The following is a 23,337-nucleotide window of genomic DNA, read 5'->3' on the forward strand; positions in this document are numbered from 1 at the left end:
CTTCAACCCTCGACAAGGGAATCTCGCGAATCTCGCTTAGGTTGGCGAAGGTTGAAGTTTCGACACACACCACCCTCGGAGATTGCAGGTTTATTACTTTTCTTTTTCCCTCATAGAGGAAATAAAGTAATGAAGATGATATACTATATGTATCTATATACTCGAGCTGCTCTAACAACCTATGTATTTTGTTATCATTTCGAATTAGACGGAGAACTTGTGGGTATTGACGTGACGGGGTGGGGTGGCTATATTTCTGGGAGCGAACTCCAGACGAATATGAAGCACATGGATACAAGTTATGCCTTGGAATGAAAGACAATCCGAATTAGCTTTGTCTACGAACAACAAAAGTAGATCCATAATCAAAAAAGTGTTTGTGATTTTTCCAGAAGAAATGAAAGCTAGTAATCATTAATGGAAAAATAACAACAATACAGAGAGAGCGAGATATTGAGAGAGAGCGAGAGTGAGAGAGCGAGATCTTAGGAGAGAGCGAGAGTGAGAGTGAAAGGGCGAGAGCGAGAGTGAGAGCGATGATCGAGATCGAGAGAGAGCGATATCTTAGGAGAGAGCGAGAGTGAGAGAGCAAAATCTTAGTGAGAGAGCGAGAGTCTTCACTTTATTTGAACTTTCCATAGAAAAATATATAAAAAGAGAAAAGAGCTAATAATCATACTATAATTGAATATATTAGATTATTATACTATAATTGAATAATCATTAGACAATATTATTGAATATATTAGATTATTATACTATAATTGAATAATCATTAGACCACAAATTGAATATATTAAATTTATACTATAATTGAATAATCATTTAGACAACAAATTAATATATTAGATATTATACTATAATTGAATAATCATTAGACAATAAATTGAATATATTGGATTATTATACTATAAATTGAATATATTAGATTATTATAATGTAAAACTTTATTGATTACAAAAAAAAAAAAATTGAATATTATAGTAGATTTTATAAAAAAAATTGAATATACAATAATTATTAATAAAAAAATTGAATATACAATAAATGAATATATAAAAAAAAAATATTTATTATTCAATCCCTAACTATCTGGAACCCGTCTTAGTAACGAAGGGCACTTCCTTTGATTATGTTCCTAACTGGTTACAAAATCCACATCGTTGTCGAATAGCTGGTTCTGTCCAATCCATCTCGTTGTGATAACGTGAAATTTTCGGGTGTCAATTTATGTTTATCGTGTCGAGTGTCAATTTCAAAATTCAAAAGTTCAACAAAGCAATTGAAGATATCAAAAGGAATAAATCGGAGCTGTCTAAGTTTTTTTGACAACATTAGTTTAGAGCAATGGACTTGCACATGATGGAGGATTCAGATATAGGTGGATGACGACAAATCTATCAGAGTGCATAAAATGGAGTCCTCAAAGGAGCTTCGTTTTGGCTTATGTATTGTTTCCAAGTTTTTCTTTGTTTGTCGAGTTCTCAACGTTCAACCTCCACTTTAGTCGAGTTCTCAACATTCGACCTCTAGCCTCGAATTCCCAAAACAACAATATTACTCTAATAAGTTTCAAAACAACAATATTTCTCTAATAAGTTTTGAAAACAACAATATTAATATTAAAGGTCCCATGCATCAGTACTTAGATTGATAATTTAGAAATGAGATAAATGTCCCAAAATAATATAATAGTTAAAAAGAATAATTTCAAAGATAGTAACAAGTACTACACACATTAGTTAGTGAGAGGATGATAGTTAATTAATATCTACATTAAGTCGAATGATATTATTGATCTCTTCTGTTAATTTGGATCGCGAGATTCCTATGTTGCGCCTGCTGGTTAGCTTTAAGCGGCCCTTTGCTAGTAGTTTAACGATGGCTATCCTCACAGAGGGTTGTAACATAGGATTCGGAACAACTCAAGCTCCAGAAATAGATAAGATTTCTTAGGTCCATTCCCAACCTTGACTCTCCACTTTGGTAGCATAGTTGGGGCCGACCTCTGACATATGAAAACGAAGGGTTACATTTACAGAATTATTAAGTGTTAATAATCTCTGACCAAAAGCGGTACCTAAATGACTATCGGAATATGAGTTATTCTGGAGATAGTATTTAGTCAAGAATGTCTTGTTGTAGTATCGTTGCAAATAAATAATCTTGGGTACATTATTGTTACTTTGCTAAAACTTGATTGGGTTTAAAAGAAATTCACTTATAAAATTTGTTTATAATTTCAGAATGCCAAGTTCAATAATACAATTGTTGGCGTCGGATAAACTGATCGAGGATAATTATGTGACCTGAAAATAAAATTTGAACACAATACTTGTGATAAACGATTTGCAGTTTGTCTTAACAGAGGATTGTCCTCCCATTCCGGGCTCTAACACAAACCAAACTTTTCGGGATGCGTATGATAGATGGATCAGGGAAAATGATAAAGCCCATGCTTATATCCTGGCCAGCATATCAGATGTTTTGGCAAACAAACATGAGGATATGGATACTGCCAAAGAGATTATGGAATCTCTACGAGGGATATTTAGACAACCGTCCTTCACCTTGAGGCATGATGCCATAAAATACGTTTACAACAACTGCATGAAAGAGGGGGCCTCTGTTCGTGAACATGTTCTAGACATGATGGTCCACTTTAATATGGCGAAAGTAAACGACATTGTTGTTGACGAGAGAAGTCAAGTCGATTTTATTCTAGAAGCTCTTCCAAAGAATTTTCTGCAATTCTGTACGAATGCACTGATGAATAAAATTGAATATAGTTTGACGACTCTGCTGAATGAGTTACAGGCTTACCAGACTATGTTGAGAACAAAGGGTCTAGAATCAGAAGTAAGCGTTGCTACTGCTGAGAAAGGGGGAAGTCCTCCAAGCCTGATGTTGTTTCCTCTTCGCAGAGTAAGAGTATTCCTTTGAAGAAGGGAAAAGGGAAAAGGAAGAAGAAACATGCTGGAAAGAAAGACAAGAAAAATGTTGCAGATAAAGGAAAGTGTTTCCACTACAATGAAGAAAGGCACTGGAAGAGAAATTGCCCTCAGTACCTTGCCGAGAAAAGAACAAAGAAAGCTAAACAAGAAAACTAGTTCCTGGGACCGCTTACTCAGCTTGACCAGTGGGAGATGTTGCTACTTGATCTTACTTGCTTCTGTGATCTTGTAAATAACAAATTGTATATATTTTTGTTGTGAATGAAATGTTCATTTTCAGAAAATTATGTTTGTTCTATCTTATAGCCACTTCTGTTAAGAATCAAATTGTTAAAAGTAATTTGCAAATATACAGATATTTAAAAACAACTAGATCAAAGCATAGAAAGTTTAAAGATTTCTAGATCTGACTGTTAACAGGAGTTGTTGAGACAGGTCAGATGTGTCTTACTCAAAGAGTTGAGAGTATATCAATGTAGTAGGAGGAAAGTGTGATTTCCTGGTCATTATTGAGAATAAGATGCATTCCCATATAGTTTAATTAAAAGTCTATTGGACACTAACATGTTTACAATGATTCTCTTGGCTAAAGTGTTTGAGAATCACCTAGTAAGACTAGGAATACCAGATTAATAACTTAGGGCAAGTGGAAGAAATATCAGGTATGGGATATCGAATGGTAAACCATGGATATAAGATGCCCTAGTTTATTCTATTTCTCGATAAAACTCAGAAACTCAGTCTTATATATTGGATATATAGGTTATCATTGGAGTTCTAGTCCAAGTGGGAGTTTGTTGGGTTTTATGTCCTAAAATTCGTGGTTTGTAAACAATAGAACTTATTTTGAAAATTCAATAAATGGTTATTTAATAGATGTTTTGCTTATTAGAAATCCAATAAACCTAAAAAGTCCATTGACTATTACATGACTACTTGAACTTTATGTGGAGACATAAAAGTAAATCAGGTTCGAGTATATAGTCAAAATGAACTATAGTATATGAATAAGGTTGGGTGCCTTATTCTACGGCCTGCTCTGTAGTTGTTACAAAGAGTTGTAAAGTGCTAGAAGTTATCCTAATTCGTACATGTATAACATGAGGAGTGGGGATGTCCTTTTGCAAAAGGGTTTGTACAAGATCGACCACAAAATCAGTCACTCTTACTTTATAATGTTGTTTACTGTTTAAGACTGGCTATTTCAAAGCGATGACCTAGGTAACTTGACCTTAATCCTGAGCTAACTATGAACTTCTGTTTATTCGAGATTATTCTTAGATTTTCATAGGTGAGGGTTGGCTCAACAGCGTTGGCTCAATAACCTCCCATTTCAGGGGTAAGACCAAATAGATAGTTTGAGACATAGGGTGCAAGATGGAATTCACTCCTACCCACTATTAGGGATAGTAGATGGGTCTTGAACAAGGGGCCCCACCCTCTCATTGGCCCAAAAGGGACTCTGTTTATTGGTTGGATTACAAATCAATTGTTCACTAGAGGATCAGTGGGACTTAAGGAACAAGAGGTAATTTCGGGGGTAAAACAGAGATTTGACCCAGCCATTATTACAAACAACCTGTGAAGGGTTAATGTAATCATGGTTATATCGAGTGAACATAATATATCTGTGAGGGAAGTTCAACTATGGGATTTGGAGTAACCCATTAGTTAACGAATGGGGGTTAATTCGGCCTAATGAGTTTAACCAATTAATCTCGGATTGTTGGAACCCATGATCCGTAGGTCTGCGAGGTCCCCCTAATAGCTCGTAAATGGATTAGAGTAGTGTGATAAGTTAATTTGAAATGTTCAAATTAGAATTAAATGAATTAGTAATTATATGAGATATAATTACATGTTTAATTTTAAGAATTAAATGGAATTAGAGAATTAATATTTAAATATGATTTAAATATATGAAGGTGGATTTGTGTCAAATTAATTTAATATTTGATATTAAATTAATTAGAATTATTTAAATGGTTTAAATAATTATTTATTAATTTTATTAGAAAATTAATTTATAAAATTAATAATTTTTTTATATCAAATTGTTTTTCTAAAATCAAATTTGGATTTTCGAAATAGAAAAATACACAAATGAAAAAATTGTTTTTCCATTATCATCTTCAAGTAGCTCATCCATAACCCACCGCCTAAGTCTTCAATTACTCCAAGCATTAACTGCCATCTCATGCAGCAATTTTCATTCCATGATGGTCTACAACATATTGAAAAGATTGGAGTGAATTTGAGGAATGCAATCAATAGAATTTAGAAGGGAAGATCTTGGGGTGGTCTACAACAAGATTAAGAGAGATTTGCAGCTGAAAATCCAGATTTCAAGGGTTCTACAAAGGTATGACTTGAAACTCAGAGTATATTTTATATTCTGCCAAAATTAATGAATTAGAGTGCTTAATGATTCTTGTAACTTCCGTTGTATCACTCTCTCGTTTCATTTGTATAATTTTATTACGAAATTTAATTTATAAAATAACCGAATTACATTATTCTTAAGATAACAAAAAGTTAAATATAATTTAAGATTGAGATGAAACCAATATGGTGTAGCTTAAGAGATTAAAGGAGATTCAAATCAAAGACTTTATTATCAATGAATAACTAATAGTGATTCCCTCGATAAAGAATTGGAAACAAACTATGGGAAAAAAAATAGGAATTAAAAGAAAAAGGAAAACAAAAATTCAAATGAGAAACCAAAAAAAAAAAAAAAGGATTATCCAAGAATTTAACAAGGTTAATTTAAATTTATCCTAATCTTACTACGTTGGGATATCTATTATTTTTCATTTTGAGAGTATAAGAAACAAAAATAACCGAAATGAAAGTTAAAGTACCAAAAGGTCAAAATCAGAATATTACGAAAATATAGTGATCAAAATAGAGATGAAATTTCAAAATAGAATCATAAATTTCAAAATTATTCCTAACCAACAAAATCCAGGAACATATGAAAACTTATCCTGAGTCAAACAAATCAGAAACTGCTGTGTTTCTAAAAGTAAATACACTAGCCTAACGCCTGAGCCAAAAGCGTTGACAAAGTTCTATTAATCTTTATATTGTCTGCTTTCATTCGCTCGCTCATGCCAAAAGCTGGTTCCTTGGCGTTGATATAAGCCTGCAGCAGAGAACGAAACTGGCGAGGCCCACTCACATACCCTGCCTCTCTCATCATGTGGAACATTTTTTCAGCATTATGAACGTCTCCCCTTCCTGCATATTGATCTAAAATCATCATGTAAGAACACTGCATCGGTTTCATTGATGTCTGTTGGATCGCCTTTTGTAAAACAGAGTCAGCCTCCTCCACATCTCCTGCTACCACGTAAAGTTTAACGATTTTGTTCCAGGTCAAGGAGCCAATGTGAAAACCGTTGTCCGCCATATGCTTCACGAGATCCTTGCCCTTAGTCAGCATTTTATGGTCTGTGTAAACCTCCAGCATCACATGGTATGGCCTCGTCGACAACTTCTTCCATGTTTTTAACATACGGTCGAAAACTGCTTCGGCTTGTTCAATATTATGCAGCTTCCCCCAAGCAACAATGGCAGACATGGATTCTTTGATTCGAGGATTTGACTTGCAGACATTCCAAACTCTCTCCACTTCATCAGCCATTTGCAATACTCCATAGAGAGGGAGGAGAAAACGGCAAACCCAACGCTTCTTGTTCAGGTCATTCCCCTCGATATCCTTGAGAACTTCCACAGCTCTCTCTTTAAGCCCACTAGAAGCATAGTGCTTAACAATGACGGCTTGTGTGTCGATGTCTAGTTCAATTCCATCAGCCTTCATTTTCTCAATAACTTGGTCCATTCCTACCATGTCATGGGATTGACCTTTAACATCAATTAGTATCTTAAAAGTGAAGGCTGAGGGTTTGACGTTTTCTATCTCCATTACTAATAAAATGTCTACAATTTTCTCCTTGTGGTGTCGCTTGTAAAGAAGAAGCAACTGGTTGCAAGAAAATGCAGTAATCGGAAACCCAAGATCCTTCATTTGATTGAAAACTTTCTCTGCTTTCTTCACATTGTTGGCAACAACACAATTGACCAATAGTGTTCGGTAGATTGTCTCACCTCTGAAAGATTTTGGGATTTTCGCAACGTATTGTTCAGCCTTTGATAAGCCACATACCTTTGCTATCAAGTCGATGCGAGAAGCATAATCTCTTTCAATAAAGTCAAGATGTTTATTTACCTCCAGCCACACTGATAACTGCAAAACCAAGCATGAAGAGATTATGCCATCAAAAAATTCTTCAATTCAATCGTAAGAATAATTATTATGACTGCGCATCACAGTTACAACAATAGCGTACTACCTAGGTGTGACCTCAGTTACCCACCAACATTATTAGCTTATTAAGTATTGTTATGGGATGCATATATGGATTCCAGAGTAACAAAGGAAATAATGACAATAATAATAATCTTCGTCAGAAACCAATGTCCTTTTGCAAGACTTAAAACTTGTAGATTTAGGAAATAACTAAAATAAGAAATATTGTGGTAAGAAACTTCAAATGAATAACAAGTGATTCTTTAACATGTTTGAAACCATATTCCAAAGTTTGAACCACGTTTTTCTGCCTTCAACCAAGCTGGCACATAGAAAAGAGTACAGAAATTGAATGAAGCAAACTCTACAAGAAGCAACAAGAAAGAACAAGTCATACAAGAAGCAACCATAATATTTGACAACTGCCACATAATTGAATGATTGTGAGGTAGCAGCAGACCAAGTAACGAACAGCTTTTCCCCGATTTGATTCACATTAACACATTTATATAGACTAATCAGGCAGATGTCTACAATCACCTTCACAGCCCATAGATCATATGGTGCTGAATAGCTCGGTACAAGTGGTAAGAAAAAAAGAAGAAATGTGAACTTGAATCTTGTTCTTTTGGTGAAGGGAGTAACCACCAGAGTTCAATAAAATCGACATACAAATAGACGTCTTATCCTTTGAAGACCTCAAGCCGGTCCTGATAAGCAAATCATAATTATTCTCCAAAAGAAAATACATATAAATAAATAATATTTATTACAATGTAAAATCATTGCATTGATGGTATCACAAGCTTTAAAATTATATGCTAATTACTCCCTTTTTTTTTTAACAGGATAGAATAAAGATGCATATTATTTTCTTTTTGAAACCTTAGGAAGTTGACTGTTCATGTATAAGTGCAAGGCTAAGCCTATTGTATTCTACTTGAGACTTAAACTACAAGAAAAATCAACACGTTTCTAAACAATTTGAACTAAAGATAAATTGATGAAATCACCTGCAATGCTGTTCTATAAAGTCGACGTTTCCGGAGATTAAGCATGGTTACTGATATCTCAGATCTGTCTAAATCCTTTCCTTTTCTCACCCATTTATCCAGAACACTATGAACAGATAAACCTGGACAACTCATTATGGCCTCAAACAATTTTGAGTAAGCCCTTCTGTTTATTGGTCTCTTTTCATCCAAATCATGCGTACTGTCACAGGGCGGAAGGTCCTGACACGTAGCCTCTGATAAATCTAAATCATTTTGAGAGGGCCCTGCTAAATCACCATCATCATCTTCAATGATTTTTGGATTAGAAATGAACATGTCGTCTTCCTCTAAATTAGTAGTTTGAGTTGGAATTGTTCTTTTGGGTGAGTCAAGTTCAGAAAACCCATCTTCCAAGTCATCTTCCTCCCCACTACTTCTTGCACCAGCTTGTGAAGAAAGACTGCGTCTGTCCACACCATGTCCTGAAGGCCCACAAATCGCATTGTGAAACCAATTTGAAATTGGAGAACTATCAGATGAGACATGGGAAGTAGCTATGCCACGTTTTACATCTGTGCAAGTAGTCAATACATCTAATCTAAGACAAGTACATGAAGCCCCAATTCCAAGTATTTGGTTCCTAAAAGCAATTAAAAAAAGTGAACAAGCAAATCAGATGATCTCTGAAACATGAAATATGAGGAGGGCTACATTACCCTTTATTTCTTAGATATATATTCTTTTTTATAGGAAAGACTGCTTTCATCGAGAAAAAAAAAGGAAGAAAACAAGGCCATACAAAAAACAAATGTCCATGAAAACTCCACAAAAGAAAAGGGGTCCAAGTGTCCAACTACGAATAATGTTGCCTGTGGAGTAATTAAAACAAAAATCTTCAAAATTGAAACCCAAAGAGAAACATGAAACCTCACCAAGGACCAAATGCCACAAAGATCCCTCTCCGCACCTCTAAAAATCCTATTATTTCTTTCCTTTCAGAGGTTTCAAAACAAAGCACACACCTTGCTAACCACAAAAAGTGACCTTTTTGCGACAAGCAACCACAAAACCAAACTCTGGAAAGACGTTGTTCCACACTGTTCTCACAAACTCCCACCTAGTGATCCAGGTCTTCTGTTTGTTGATACAAAATACAGCAGAAAGGCACTAACGGACAACTTCCTGGGAAGTTGGTCAGTAGTATTGACACGTCCATGTAAAACATGCCAGAAAAAGAATTTGACTTTCTTATGATTTTTTTTTATCGAACCAAATAGTTTTATTGAAAAAAAATGAAAGAATACAAAGGCATAAAAAAAAAAAAAAAAAAAAAAAAAAAAAAAAAAAAGCCTACAAGACCCCTTGGAGAAAGGGTTTCCTCCCTTAAGACGTCAAGAATACAAAAGAGCAAATGGAAGATAAAATAAGCTAATACTCAATATAAAATTGCAAGTAAAGATTTAAAGTTCGTTATTCGACACTGTAAATTCAGGGGAATACGGTACGCATAAAAAATTAGCAGCCTGAAATAAATTTACACTCATGGACTTCATGACACGGAAACAGTAAGCCAAGCAAGCCAACAACAATATTCTCCTCTCTCCTGTTTCATTTCTCTAAATTTAAGTTAAAATCATGTCATTCTTGCAAAACTCTACCTTAGATTATTCGTTCCACATCTGGGGTGCCCTTTTTTTTTTTTTCTCTCTTTTTATTTTGGGTTTTCAGTTTCTAATTAAGAAAAGGAGTTGAATTGACAAAGAGACGGTTAAATGGGAAGAATGATTATGAAAGGCCATTCTCCGTCCTAAAAGAAGTTTTACAGTTTAAGAATAGAAGAATACCTGATGGGCGTAGAAGCTCGACGAAGAGCCCACATGGCGACCGGAGAAATGGCCGGAAAGGAAATTTAGAGCTGTACCGGCGGGAATTGGAGAAGGTCAGTGAGGTTGAGGCGAAATGAAGCCTAGTGCTTCCAAAAACCCTCCTCACAAGGCAAAATCTCAATTGATTGATACATAACTGCCGAAAGCTTCAAAGTAGTAAGCCCACTATATATATAATCATCCAAAGTCAATATAATATTTTATTTTATACTTTCAAATGTCATTTTTATGCTATCCAAATTGAATTTGATGGATTAGTAATACGTTTTGAAATAACATCAAAAGTGATCTTAATAATTTCAAAATCATTCTCAAATATATTTTTGAATCTCTTTAGAATTTGGTTTCAAAACCATTAATGCATATAAATTAGGGAGAAGTATTGGAGTCAAATTAGGTAGTAGATATTTTTTTTTATTAATATGGTCAGGTTTTCATCTTCCCATCATCTTTAATTTTTTTTACTTATTTGGAAATAATCATGGGGACAATTTTTCTGGCTATTTTTGTAGAGGTTTCTTTTCTTTTTTTTCTTTTTCTTAAGATAACTTTCATAGAAGTTTAAGATAAGAATAATTTTATTTAAGTGATTTTAAACTGGTTTTAGATATAATTAAGTGGAAAATAGTTACAGGTTGTCAATGATAAAAATTGATCCACCCTAATGAAGATTTGGAAATTTAAATTGATACAATTATTAGTTTAGAATTTTAATTTATACCCGTCTATATAAATTGACTCTCTCCCCAAAATAATTATAGTGACTTAACTATTTAAGTTAGGTTGAGGTTAGTACAATAGAGTTAGGGTTGCAACAAGGCCGGGGCGAGGCGAGGGAGGGTCCCCCACCCCCGACCTCGTGGGGAAAATTCCCCCATCCCCTCCATTTGAAGGCAGGAACGGGGCGGGGATTCCCCGTCGGGGAAACGAGGTCCCGCGGGGGATTTCCCCATTTTTTTCTTTTAATATTTAAGTTTGGGCTTGACTTTTGGGCTTAAATTTAGAAGTTATATATTCAATATTGGGCTCACACACTATAAGTCTATAGTATACATTATAAACATACATATAAATAAGTTATTTTATATATTATAAATATACATTTATAAAATATTAAAATATAACTATATAAAATCGGGGTCGGGGTCGGGGCAGGGATACCATCCCCGTCCCCGGACGGGGCCCCGAAAAAATCCCGGTTTGACCCCATCCCCAGTCAAACTGGGGATTCCCTACGGGAAATTTTTCCAACCCTAAATAGAGTTGAATGGCATGCAGGCTTATGAAACAAATGGGTTTTAATGATAAGTACATCCATCTAATCAATTTGTGTATGACTTTAGTGTCTCTTCTACGGCTTATTAATGGGGAATTGGTTGGAATGTATGCCCTAAAGTCTCGTAGTTAATATGTTATCTAAAATAAGGGTTGATTATTTTATATATGCAATTATCCATTAAAGAAAGATCTAAGATTATTTTATGAAATTTGAACAATATGTGATAGATTAGGTAGATCATATTCAAGTAATAACCTAAATGGTTTGTAGTATACGGATAAGATTGGGTGTCCTATCTTGATGACACTACGGATATGACCCACTTTGTAATTGTTACAAGAGTTGTAAAATGTTACAAACAATTTGATTTTAATCATTCATGTAGAGACACGTGAATGGAGGTATCATATACAAAGAATTTGTATAAGACCGAACTACAAAATGACTAGTCTTTCTTTATAACACCATTCATTGAAGAGATTAACATTTCATAGATAACCATAGGTGACTCAATCTCAATCCTAAGTGAGTTATGGCTTACAGTTAATAAATGTTGATTAATTTAATAAAGAGTTTAATTAATTAATCTTGTACCATTAAAGCTTCTAATCTATAGGTCCATTAGGTCCTCTTGCTAACTCACTAAGGCTAAAAACAGAATCACTTATTTTTGGATTAGTTTGAATTGTTCAAATTAAATAAGGGAATTAATTGTACAAGATACAATTAATATAACGTATATAGATACTTTATAATATAAAGTTAATTTTGAATGAGATTCAAAACTATACTGTATTATATGAGAAAGATAATGATAGGCACCCGCGATACTTGTTGGATGCAAAGCTAGAGGTTCTTCTAAGATTTTTGCAAACATTCACAAAGAAAGCTAACTTAGATCAAACTTAGAATCTATGATGATCCTAAGACAACTCACTCTAGAATTAGCTTGATCAAAATCCAAATTCTTGATTTAAACATCAAATCTAAAGCAAGATTTGAAAGAAAAGACAATACCAAAGGGTTGAATTAGCACAAGCTTTTTAATATTGATAATCTAAATTTTCAAGAGTATTACAAGCCATTTTATAGGCCAAATGGTCATGGATAGACCAAAAAACTCAAAAGGCATTCAAATATAATTAATTGCAAATTGTAGAAAATGTTGTCCCCTATGCACTGCACACTTGACAGATTTTTCTTCACAAAATCTGTATACTTTTTTTTTACCACCATGTCATCTTCCAAACTATAGGACTTTTCCCATGTCATCTTCATGTCATGCTCTTCTTGACTCATTGAACTAACATTATATAAAAATTTGGCCTCAAAATTGTTTATCGGTTCAAATGAAAATAAATTGAAATAAAGTAAAGATAACACCTCTAAAGTCGGCCAAGAATGATGACCAATTTCTCTAATACCAAATGATAAGCGCTTGCGATGCTTGTTGGATGCAAAGCTAGAGGTCCTTCTAGGATCCTTGAAAACACTCACAAAAGAAGCTAACTTAGATCAAATTTAGAATCTATGATGGTCACTCTTAGATCTTAAGACAACTCACTTCAGAATTAGATTGATCAAGGCTAATCCAATGAATTGATTTAAACATCAAATCTAAAACAAGATTTAGAAGAAAAGACAACACCAAAGTGTTGAATAAGCACGAGCTTTTTAATATTGATAATCTGAATTTTTAAGAGCATTACAAGCCATTTTATAGGCCAAGTGTTGTGGATAGGCCAAAAAACTCAAAAGTCATTCAAATACAATTAATTGCAAATTGTAGAAAATAACACCTAGGAACTTGAAACATAATTGCATACTAAATTATAAGTCAAAATGCAAAACTAGAAATGTATAAAGTCTTCAAATTGTCTTAAATATCTTCTCTAGAAAGCGGTAAAGTAGATGTGCACGTTTGACAAGGTTTGACATCACTTTTTTCCATACAGCGCACACTTGACAACATTTTCTTCGCAAAATCTGCACACTTTTTTTTACCACCATGTCATCTTCCAAACTATGACTTTTCTTATGTCATCTTCATGTCATTCTCTTCTTGGCTCATTGAACTAAAATTATATAAAATTTTGGCCTTAAAATTATTTATCGGTTCTTGTGAATTTGCTAGTGTGAATGCCTCTTAATCTTCTTTGCCTTTCTTCTTGTAATTGGTCCTTTAGGTACATGCAATGGTTCAATAGTTGAATTCACATCAGATAAATATTTGAATAAGATTCAAATATTAATTACATGAATGAGATTCATATATAGGTTAAACATAGAGAGATAAACATTTGAATACAATTCAAATATTAATTATATGAATGAGATTCATATATAGGTTAAAAATTAATATAAATTAGATTCATATTAAAATTATAGGGTATAATTAATATTAATGAGATTCATATTAAAACTATGGATAATTACAATTGGTAGCATTTTTAGGAATAATAACCAAGTGTATAATATCATTTAAAAAAATTGCAAATATAGCCAAGTCTATCAGCGATAGACTTCTATTGTTGATAGACTTTTACCAGTGATATGGTCTATCACTAATAAACTCCTGTCAATAATATGGTCTATCACTGATAGACTATTTAAATTTGGTCATATTTGTAATTTTTTTTACAATATGTTATATCTGCTAATACTTTGGGTCTAATGTCTATATTTGCAATTGTCCCAAAAACTATAGGTTATAATTAATATAATGAGATTCATATTAAACCATAGATTATGTGAAAGGATATTATTTGAATATGATTCAAATTAAATTAAATATATGATAGTTAATTATTAATTAATTAATATTATTCTTTCATTATATATTAAATTATATTTATATTATTTTAATGATAGAAAATTAGAATAACTCCTTACGAGATGGTGGAAGGGAGTTGTAACTCTTCATCCATCCATCTTTCTCATTTAACATAATAGGAAGTTTTTTACAGAGTGAGTTTGGAGAATGTAATTGTTGATCTGGTGGTCTCTGCAAAGAAAATTCTCTCTATCAAAACCAAGATCTCCCTCAACACATTTTTACAGAAAAGTTGTTCTGTAAATTTCCCACAATCTCGATTCTCTCTAGAGAATAACAAAGTTTTTGAGTGGTGGTGTCCTTGTGCTGGGTTAAAATCCCAAGCGTAGTGGAAAAAATTTCAGAACATTTTCAGATTTTAATAGCAAATTAACAAAGGAAACAAAATTTAGAAACCCTTACTCTCGTTGAAGACTCAAGGGCTTCACCAATTTTTTGGATCTACGAGCTTGATTCCTCTACTGCAAAACAAGTGAACACCACCAAAATGGTTTCATCAATTCTCCTTGGGCTAGTGAGGTAGAAGGAGGTGGGATTCTTGGAGGAAACTTTCTACAGAGAAAGAATCTCAAAGACCAGAGCCATAAAGGAAAAAAATTATGTGATATTGAGAAAGCTATTTTGAGAGAGAGGATGGAGTTTTCTGAAGGAAATCACAAACAGAGATTTCCATGAGCAGCGGAAGTGATACAGTATGCATATAGCAATGAAAACTAACAGGTTATGCATATACAGAAATTACAGCATGCTATCACTACAAGAATTTTTATCCATTCCAATTTTTTTTTTTTTTTTTTTTTTTTTTTTTTTTTGCAGACGCATTCATTTTCGTTGGAATATGCATATTTATCTCGACGAAAATTTAATGTGTCGGCCAAAATAGAGTAACGTGCAAATTTTTTTAAAAAAATTTATGCTGACGAAATTGAAACTTTTTCCGACAAAAAATTTGTGGGGAAAAGTCTTTAAAACCCCATTCTCTTTTCCTCCCCAATTTTTCTTTTTTTTTCTTTCTTTTTCCTTTTTCCTCCTTCTCCTTTCTTCTTCTCTTTTTCCGGCCGACCCCACTCCTCTTTTTTTTTTTTTTTTTTTTTTTTTCCGTTTTTCCTTCTTTTTTCTCCCCTTCGACCGACCCCCATCCCCACTCCCCCTTCTTCTTTCTCTCTTTCTTTCCTTCCCGACCCCACTCCTCTTTTTTTTCCGTCTTTCTTCTCTTTCCCTTCGGCTGACCCTTACCTTCTTTTCTTTCTTCCATTCCTCCCTTTCCCTCCATTCCTCCTTTCTTTCTCCCTTAGTCGAGTCCCCTCCCCCTCCTTTCTCCATCCCTAGCCCCCCTCCCCTCTATCCCCCCTTTCTTTTCCCCCACCCCTCCCTTCCATCCCTCGCATTCTTTTTTCCCAGCCCCAGCCCCCCTCCCCTTTTCCGTCCCCATTTCCATTTCTTTTAATTTTTTCTTTTTTCTTCGATTTTCAGTCGCTTACCCTCCCCACCCATTTCATTTCCCTTCCTTTAAGTCCCCCACTGATTAAAATTTCCCCTCATGTTCCTATTATTTTCCCTTTCTCCCTCCATTTTTTACACAAAACGACCACCGCTCTAATACCGAACACCAACGCACGCTGTCGCACACTACTCTCGCCATCGCATGCATTGGTTGGTTCTTTTTCTCTTTGCTTTTTTCTAATAAATGTTATTCGTAGGTTGTGTCTATGTTATTATTCTGATAAATGGTTTTGTTTCAGATTCGAATTAGGATATAGCTTTGTTTATGAATGAAATTGTTATTCTATCTTTGGTTTAAATATGGATTGATATAATGAAAGATGAATTATTTGTGTATTTTGGTTTTAATTTTGTACATGAGATTCATTTGTTAAGATTGAAGTTTAATCTCTCCTTTTTATGGATATAATATGCTTTAAGTTTTATGAAATTGCTAAGGATGTTTAAAGAAAATTAACTAAATTTTACACTTTTTACTTGCTAGTGTAAATCAACGTTTGACCCAAAAAACTTAAGTTGATAGGTAAATGTAAATTTGATATCATATCATTTAAAATATATATAGTAAAGAGTCATTTTAAAAAACTAGTAAAATTAGAAAATGTAAAACATTTGACCATTTAGCTTCATTTATTTAGCTTTTATCAATAAAGGTTCACAATCGTAAATATTTAACCATTTTTCCTTACTAATTTTCTCCTCCCATGATTGATGTAGACCGACCCTTTTGTAAAGTAAGAAGGAACACTAGAAATGTAGTGATTTCTCTCTTGTTCTCATCATAAAAGCCTAAACTTAGAGATGATGGAAAATCTCCTTCATATAGCCAAAACTTAGATATGTTTTATTCATTTGGTTCAACGATGAATAACGATTGGATTAAGCTTAGAGATAGATTCTCAAGAGAGTACATTGACGGAGTTGCAAAATTCATGGAAGTGGCAAAGTGTCATGTGAATGGAGAGGGGAAAACGAGATGCGTGTGTAAAAATTGTCAAAATTCAATGTTTCAAACATTAGATAGAGTAGAACGACATTTATTTGCTCATGGAATATCTCCTTCATATAGTTAATGGATTTATCATGGAGAACCGGTAAATTTATCTCAATTTCAAAGAGTCAGGACTCCTTTAGCTCCTTCAGCAGATGATGGATTAAGGAAAGAACCTACTGCACACAATGATGATGATGAGTTAACGTCTTATCATAGGATGTTTCAAATCCTATATGTTAGATATGTTTCGGATCCTATATGTTTAGTTAATATCCTTAGTTTTCAAAGTCGATATTATATCTAATGTTAAATTTATGACTAGGGAACATTTGAGATTGATTCATACTCGATCAGACACAACTTCAGAATTATCTCAATGGCATCAATCACAATTCCCTACTTGGTTCAAAGATCATGTAAGTATACTTATTCAATTAGATATTTGAACATCAATAATGAGTTAAAAAAATATTGAGTTCCAAAAATCCATTAAGTATTAATAGGTTTACTCACTGCATCAAAGAGGAGAAGCGTCTGATGATCTTTACTCAATATCACTTGGTCCTTCTAATCAAGTCCACTCCTACAATGGCTGCATTGTCAATGGAGTTCGTTTTCACTGTATTGATCGTGACAATAAAAGATGAACTCAAAATAGTGGCATCATGGTTCCTAGAGAAACAGAAGGAGTTGAAAGTAATTACTATGGTATACTAGTTGATATATTGGACTTAGAATATAGCAATGGAAGACGTGTGATCATTTTCAAATGTAAGTGGTTTAACACAAACCCTAAGAAAAATAAAGTACGACAGGATTTAGGGTTCATGTCAATAAATACAACTCATTATTGGTATACAGATGAACCCTTCATCTTTGCAACTCAAGCCAAACAAGTCTTTTACATCAACGATAATAAACTTGGCAATAGTTGGAAGGTTGTGCAAATTGTCCAAAATAAATACGTATGGGACATTTCAGAAGCAAATGGAGGTGAAAATGATGAATTAGAGTTGTTGGAAGTAGTTGGAAGGATTGAGGTCGATGAATCTATCCAGGATGCCATATTATGTTGAGATGACGTTGATCCTACTACTGTAGAACCTCAAGTTAATCTACAACAATTGAATCATAGTGTACCATATTCAGACGATGACGATTTTATAAATGATAAACCCGAAGATGTAGAAGCATCCACTGAGAAGAGTTCTAGTTCAAATCAAGATTCTGATGATCAGGATAGTGAATAACTGTATAACAACACTAGTGTAATTCATAATTTCAATATCTAAATTCTGATGACTGCGTGTAATTTGTAATTTCAGGTGTTATGTACGTTTAAGTATGTTTGATGTTATTCATGTTTGTTGTGGTTGTACAAGTATGTTTGATGTTATTCATGTTTGTTGTGGTTGTACAAGTATGTTTGATGTTATTCATGTTTGTTGTGGTTGTACAAGTATGTTTGATGTTATTCATGTTTTGGCTATGAGTAATTCATAATAATTCATTATTTCAAGTGTGGTTGTAGAATTATGGTAGGGCAACGTCAAGATCGTCTTGCAGATGAATTAGTGAGGAAAGCTAACACTTTGACTATGAGTCCCTCGATAGAGGCAAGAACGACCATCGCATCAAGTGATAATAGTATGTCTTAGGTTGAATATCTAAATATTATTGTAACCTCTAATTGAAGTAGTGTATTTGATCTTGTTACAGGATCCAAATCTAGAACAAAACGGAAACGTGGGCAAAGGCACAGTCGAAACATTAATTTGGATGTATATGTAAATCGACATGGGCGGATCCCAATTACCATTTCTAAGGATGTTGGAAAACCAGTAAGCGTCTTTGCTACAAAGTTTAGCAACACCATTGGGACCGTGACCTGAGACACAATTTCATTGCGTTGTTCTAAGTGGAAGGATGTACTTTGCTACAAAGTTTAGCAACACCATTGGGACCACGACCCGAGACACAATTTCATTGCGTTGTTCTAAGTGGAAGGATGTACCTAGTGATGTCATTGTCACTATAAAGGCTCGTTTACAGGTAAGTTTTATGCTTTTATTGTATTAATCTCATATATGTACTTACCATAACTTTTATTAAAAATGTAGACATATTTTATTGTGGATCTATCCTCGAATGTCATCAATAAGTACATAAATTGGCAAATACATAACTCATTTAGAGAATATAAATTAGAACTGCATAAGCACTATTGTAACTTTGAGAATCCTATAATTACTCGTGAAAGTCCACCAGATAGGATAACAAATAAAGAAGATTGGAAGATTCTTTGTGATCGATGGGAGACTCTGAATGGCAGGTATTTTATATGTTTGTTGTACTTATTGTTTACATAAATTTCTTGTACTAATAAATTATAATTTGTGTAGGAAAAAAGGGAGAAGAACAAAAAAAGCAGAGAATGTCTCAATTTCAACCATTATTGTGGGTCGAAATCTTTTCTTCAAGTACAAAATGAATTGGTATGGTATGATGTAAATTCCTTATTGTTTTATTCATTTCCCATTAAATGTGAAGAATAAATTTGTTTATTGAATTACAGACGATCGAGAAGGGTGAAAAAGTAGGTCAAGTAGAATTGTTTTACAAAAGTCACTTCTCAGAGAAGGATGGGTAGATAAGTGAAGCCGCCAAAGAAGCATATGTAAGTTATATTGTATCATATATGCGTAGTTTTATATTAATCCATATATATAACCTAAAAAACTATTATAAATATAGTTGGCAATGCAAGAGGAGATTAGAAAGTCATCACAAGATGGGGTTGAACTAATAACGGAGGAAATTATTTGTGAACAGGTTTTGGGAAAACGATCAGGCCACACTAAAGGTCTTGGATGGAACCCAAAACCCAATTTAGCTATATCTTCCTCACAAATTGAGAAAGTTATTGGGAATAAGTATGAAAAACTTGAGGCAGAGGTGACAAGCTTAAAGGAGGAAAATGTCATGCTGAAGTCAATAGTTTTGGGTTTTCAAGCTCAATTGACTAAAATCACAAGACAGTTAGGTATGCAACAAAAGCAAGGAGATGGATCTTCTAATAACTAGGTACGTTATGACAACTTTTAGTTCTTGGTTAGTAGATTTAGAAAATTTGGTTGTTGTGTGCCTATCCTGCAGTTATGGTAGCCACTTCAAATACAAGTGCTGTAGTGGATTTAGGAACTTCATTTGTTTGTTTTGTGGCTATCTTGCAGTTATGGTAGCCACTTTAAGTATGTGTGTTTTAGTGTACTTGTTGCCACTTTGTGGTTTAAATGACTTTTAGGTGGAACTAGGACGGCTTTGTAGCTTTAGAGGGGGGGGGGATGTATATGTTGTAATTGTTTTTTAGATTATCGAGAACCCAATTATGCACTTTAAATGAACTTTATTCTTGGATTTATTTGTAGGGATCTGAGAGTTTAGTTATATGCTTTTAGGATTATCTAATGACGGGTTTAGCCTTGAAAGAAATTTAGGTGGATTTAAAGGGGAATGATTCTCTTCGACGCTTTCTATGTATTTTTTGCTACTTTGTGGTTTAAATGGCATTATGTATATGTTGTATATGTTGCTCGAATGTGGGGAGGGGTTCATGTCTTAATTGTAATTATTTTAATCACTTTTTAGATAGCAAAATCATTGCTTGTGGTGTTCATATTTTAATTATGAACATTGACAACTTGTTTGTAGCTTGAGAAAGGGATCATTCCTCATAACCATTTTAAAAATTTTGTTTTTCCTATTTCAAGTTGTTTGTATAAATTCTTAAAGATCATTTTTTTGGAGATTGCAAGAAGATTTTGTGAGGTGACTACTTAGTTTTGTTTAGTATCTCATTTATTTTGGCTTAGGGAAGATTAAACTTTTTTTGGTATAGGAGATTTGTAAGAAGTTAGAAAAGCTCAAATATAATTGTATATACAGTTTTTGTTCGTAAAATTTTATAGCTTGTGTATTGAATATTAGTCTTATTTTTAAATATATAAGCTTACTTTTGTTATATTCATTCTCGATTGATTTGTTTGAAGATTAATGAAATAAAAAATTGGCTATTTAATTGTTACAAAAAATATATAAAATTATAAACAACTTATGCCAACGCAAATAAACGTGGGCGGAAATCTACATATTGAATTGAAATTTTGTTGTGTAGGACTATGCTTTTCTCGACGCAAATTGTATTTTGTTGGGAAAAAACATATGTTGATGCAAGTCGTTGTGTTGCCAAAAATGGTATTTATGCTGACGAGAATCGTTTTCGTCAGGAGGAACTTCTTCCGACATGGATACGATGACGATTCTACCGATGCAAACATATGCATCGGCATAACCTATCCTGACATTTTTAATACTTTGCCCGACGTTTTTTTGCGTGGGGAAATGTGAAAATTCTTGTAGTGTATAAGAAAATCAATGGATAGAGTATGCGTACATTTGAAGAACCATTCTTCAAGTACCCCTTGAACAATCTCCAACGCGTCCAACAATGCCCTTGAATGACTGGAATAACACGACCATGAACACAACGATCGTCTGAATGCTCCTCGAACCCAATCGAGTCCAACTCGATTCATGAAATGAGTTTAGAACACCACCACAAGTGTTACTTTGGTATTTTCAGTGTGAGAATTCAAGAGTTGTGGGCTCTGTACGATCTTAGCTTGAGGAAGACAGGAGGTCTATGATCCAGTAGATGATCGAGTAAGTGGGAGATAAGAACACTATCTATCGCATAGACGATGTACTCGATCCTTTAGTAAATGAATCCTATTACATAGACTTTGCTACTCGATTTTGTAGCAACGATCAAACGAGTAACTATCGCATAACCAACTCTTAAATGATCATTTAGACTTTTAACGGCTATCGCTTAGTAAAAACAATTTTCACTTGATAGCCCTTTTTCGTGAGAATTTTTCGAATGGAATCAACTACTAATTTCTTTTATCTCACGATTACCATAAAACTTCCAATACCACTCAGTTGGTTATTATGGAAAAACAATTTAAATATCATATAATTAATATATTATGAATAAATATGATAACCAACTTATCATATTATTTATAACCTACAGTTTTAATTTTTCATCATATGAAACATATAAACCATAGTTCTTTTTCTATTTTATGGTACTTAATATAAATCATATTTATATTAGTTTCTAAAATGAATGTATCTAATACATCACACCAATTATATCACATATAATTGAATTTCCTCTTGTTAATTTGAACACTTCAAACTAACCCAAAATCTGATTCTTAACTTGAACCCATTGAGCTACCAAGGCAACCTCATGGACCTGTAGCTTGAAGCTCCAACAGTACGTGAATAACTGACTAAAAACTCTTTAGTCACGGGATCCACCATTCGTTAACTGCCAGGCACTCCACTAAAGACCGACAACTGAACTCTCCTTACTATAGATATATTATGTGTTCATATCAACCAATCAACAGTGCGATAACCCTTCACAGATCGCTCGTAAGTACAGCTGGGCCAATAGCCGTTATCCCCCTGTATTTACATATAACTTCTTAAGTACCACTGATCCCTCTAATGAACAATAAGTCATAGTCCTACTATGATTGGGTCCTCTCTTCTAAAAAAGGGTGTGGTCACTATGTTCAAGACCTAGAATCAGTCCTTAAGGGAGCAATCTATCTACTTACTCCTACTTCGGAGAAGAAGTGAATTCCGTCTTGTGTAACTGAGTTCCCAACTCTTCAATCAGACGAATCCCCAAAAAGTTAGGCTTGTTGATTTGGCAATCTGGTCACTCTCACCCATACTAATCAAAGGACCGCCCTCATAGGCATGAGTTCCCAAAACACTCAAGATTAAGGTCATGTCACCTATGGTCATTTTAGTGAAATGTAAGTCTCAATTATCAACGGTGTTATATAAAGAGACAAATCATCTCTTCGTCTGGTCTTATACAAACTCTTTGTATAGGACACCTCTGCTTGCATGTCTCCATATGAATGGTTAGGATCAAACCATTTGTAGTACTTTACAACACTTGTAAATTTCTACAAAGCGGGTCGTATCCGTAGTGTCACCAAGATAAGATATCCCTCCTTTATCCTTATACTACAGACCATTTAGGTTATTACTTAAGGCATATTCCACTTGTATGTCTCACATACATGCTTAAGTTTACATGAAATAACCACGGATCTTAGTTTATTCGATAGGAGTAAATGCAAATAAAATAACATTTATTTTATTAATAACAATGTGTACAAACTGTTTACAAACTACGAGACCACCGAGAGAATTAGGACACTAATCCCTGTAGGATTGTATCAACAACAGCGGAAGCACAAGGATCATCTAAGCATTCAAATTCACTAATTTTGGCAAAATATTAAGCACGCTCTTGCAGAAAGACAAGTGAGTCTTCAGACATACACCTTGTAGAACTTCTTCAAAACTCCTTCTCCAACTGCTATCTTCTCTACATCTTGTTGTAGACCACCTCAAGATCTTCCCCACTATTCTCTTGGTGCTCTAGATTGAGTTGTGGGACTCAAAACAAGCTTGAATCAAAG

General features: G+C 33.9%; 1 protein-coding gene across 1 annotated transcript; it reads right to left on the reverse strand.

The window, feature by feature from the left end:
* Positions 1 to 5,850: 5,850 nt before the first annotated feature.
* Positions 5,851 to 10,303, reverse strand: LOC120074040 (pentatricopeptide repeat-containing protein At1g80270, mitochondrial-like). The gene is made up of 3 exons (XM_039027019.1): positions 10,109 to 10,303; positions 8,283 to 8,904; positions 5,851 to 7,206 (listed from the first exon to the last, which is right to left on the reverse strand). Exons 1-3 carry the CDS (start codon positions 10,141 to 10,143, stop codon positions 5,992 to 5,994), a joined length of 1,872 nt encoding a protein of 623 aa, XP_038882947.1. The 5' UTR covers positions 10,144 to 10,303; the 3' UTR covers positions 5,851 to 5,991.
* Between the last annotated feature and the right edge of the window lie 13,034 nt (positions 10,304 to 23,337).

This window comes from Benincasa hispida, chromosome 3 (genome assembly GCF_009727055.1).
Source record: "Benincasa hispida cultivar B227 chromosome 3, ASM972705v1, whole genome shotgun sequence".
Classification (NCBI taxonomy): domain Eukaryota; kingdom Viridiplantae; phylum Streptophyta; class Magnoliopsida; order Cucurbitales; family Cucurbitaceae; genus Benincasa; species Benincasa hispida.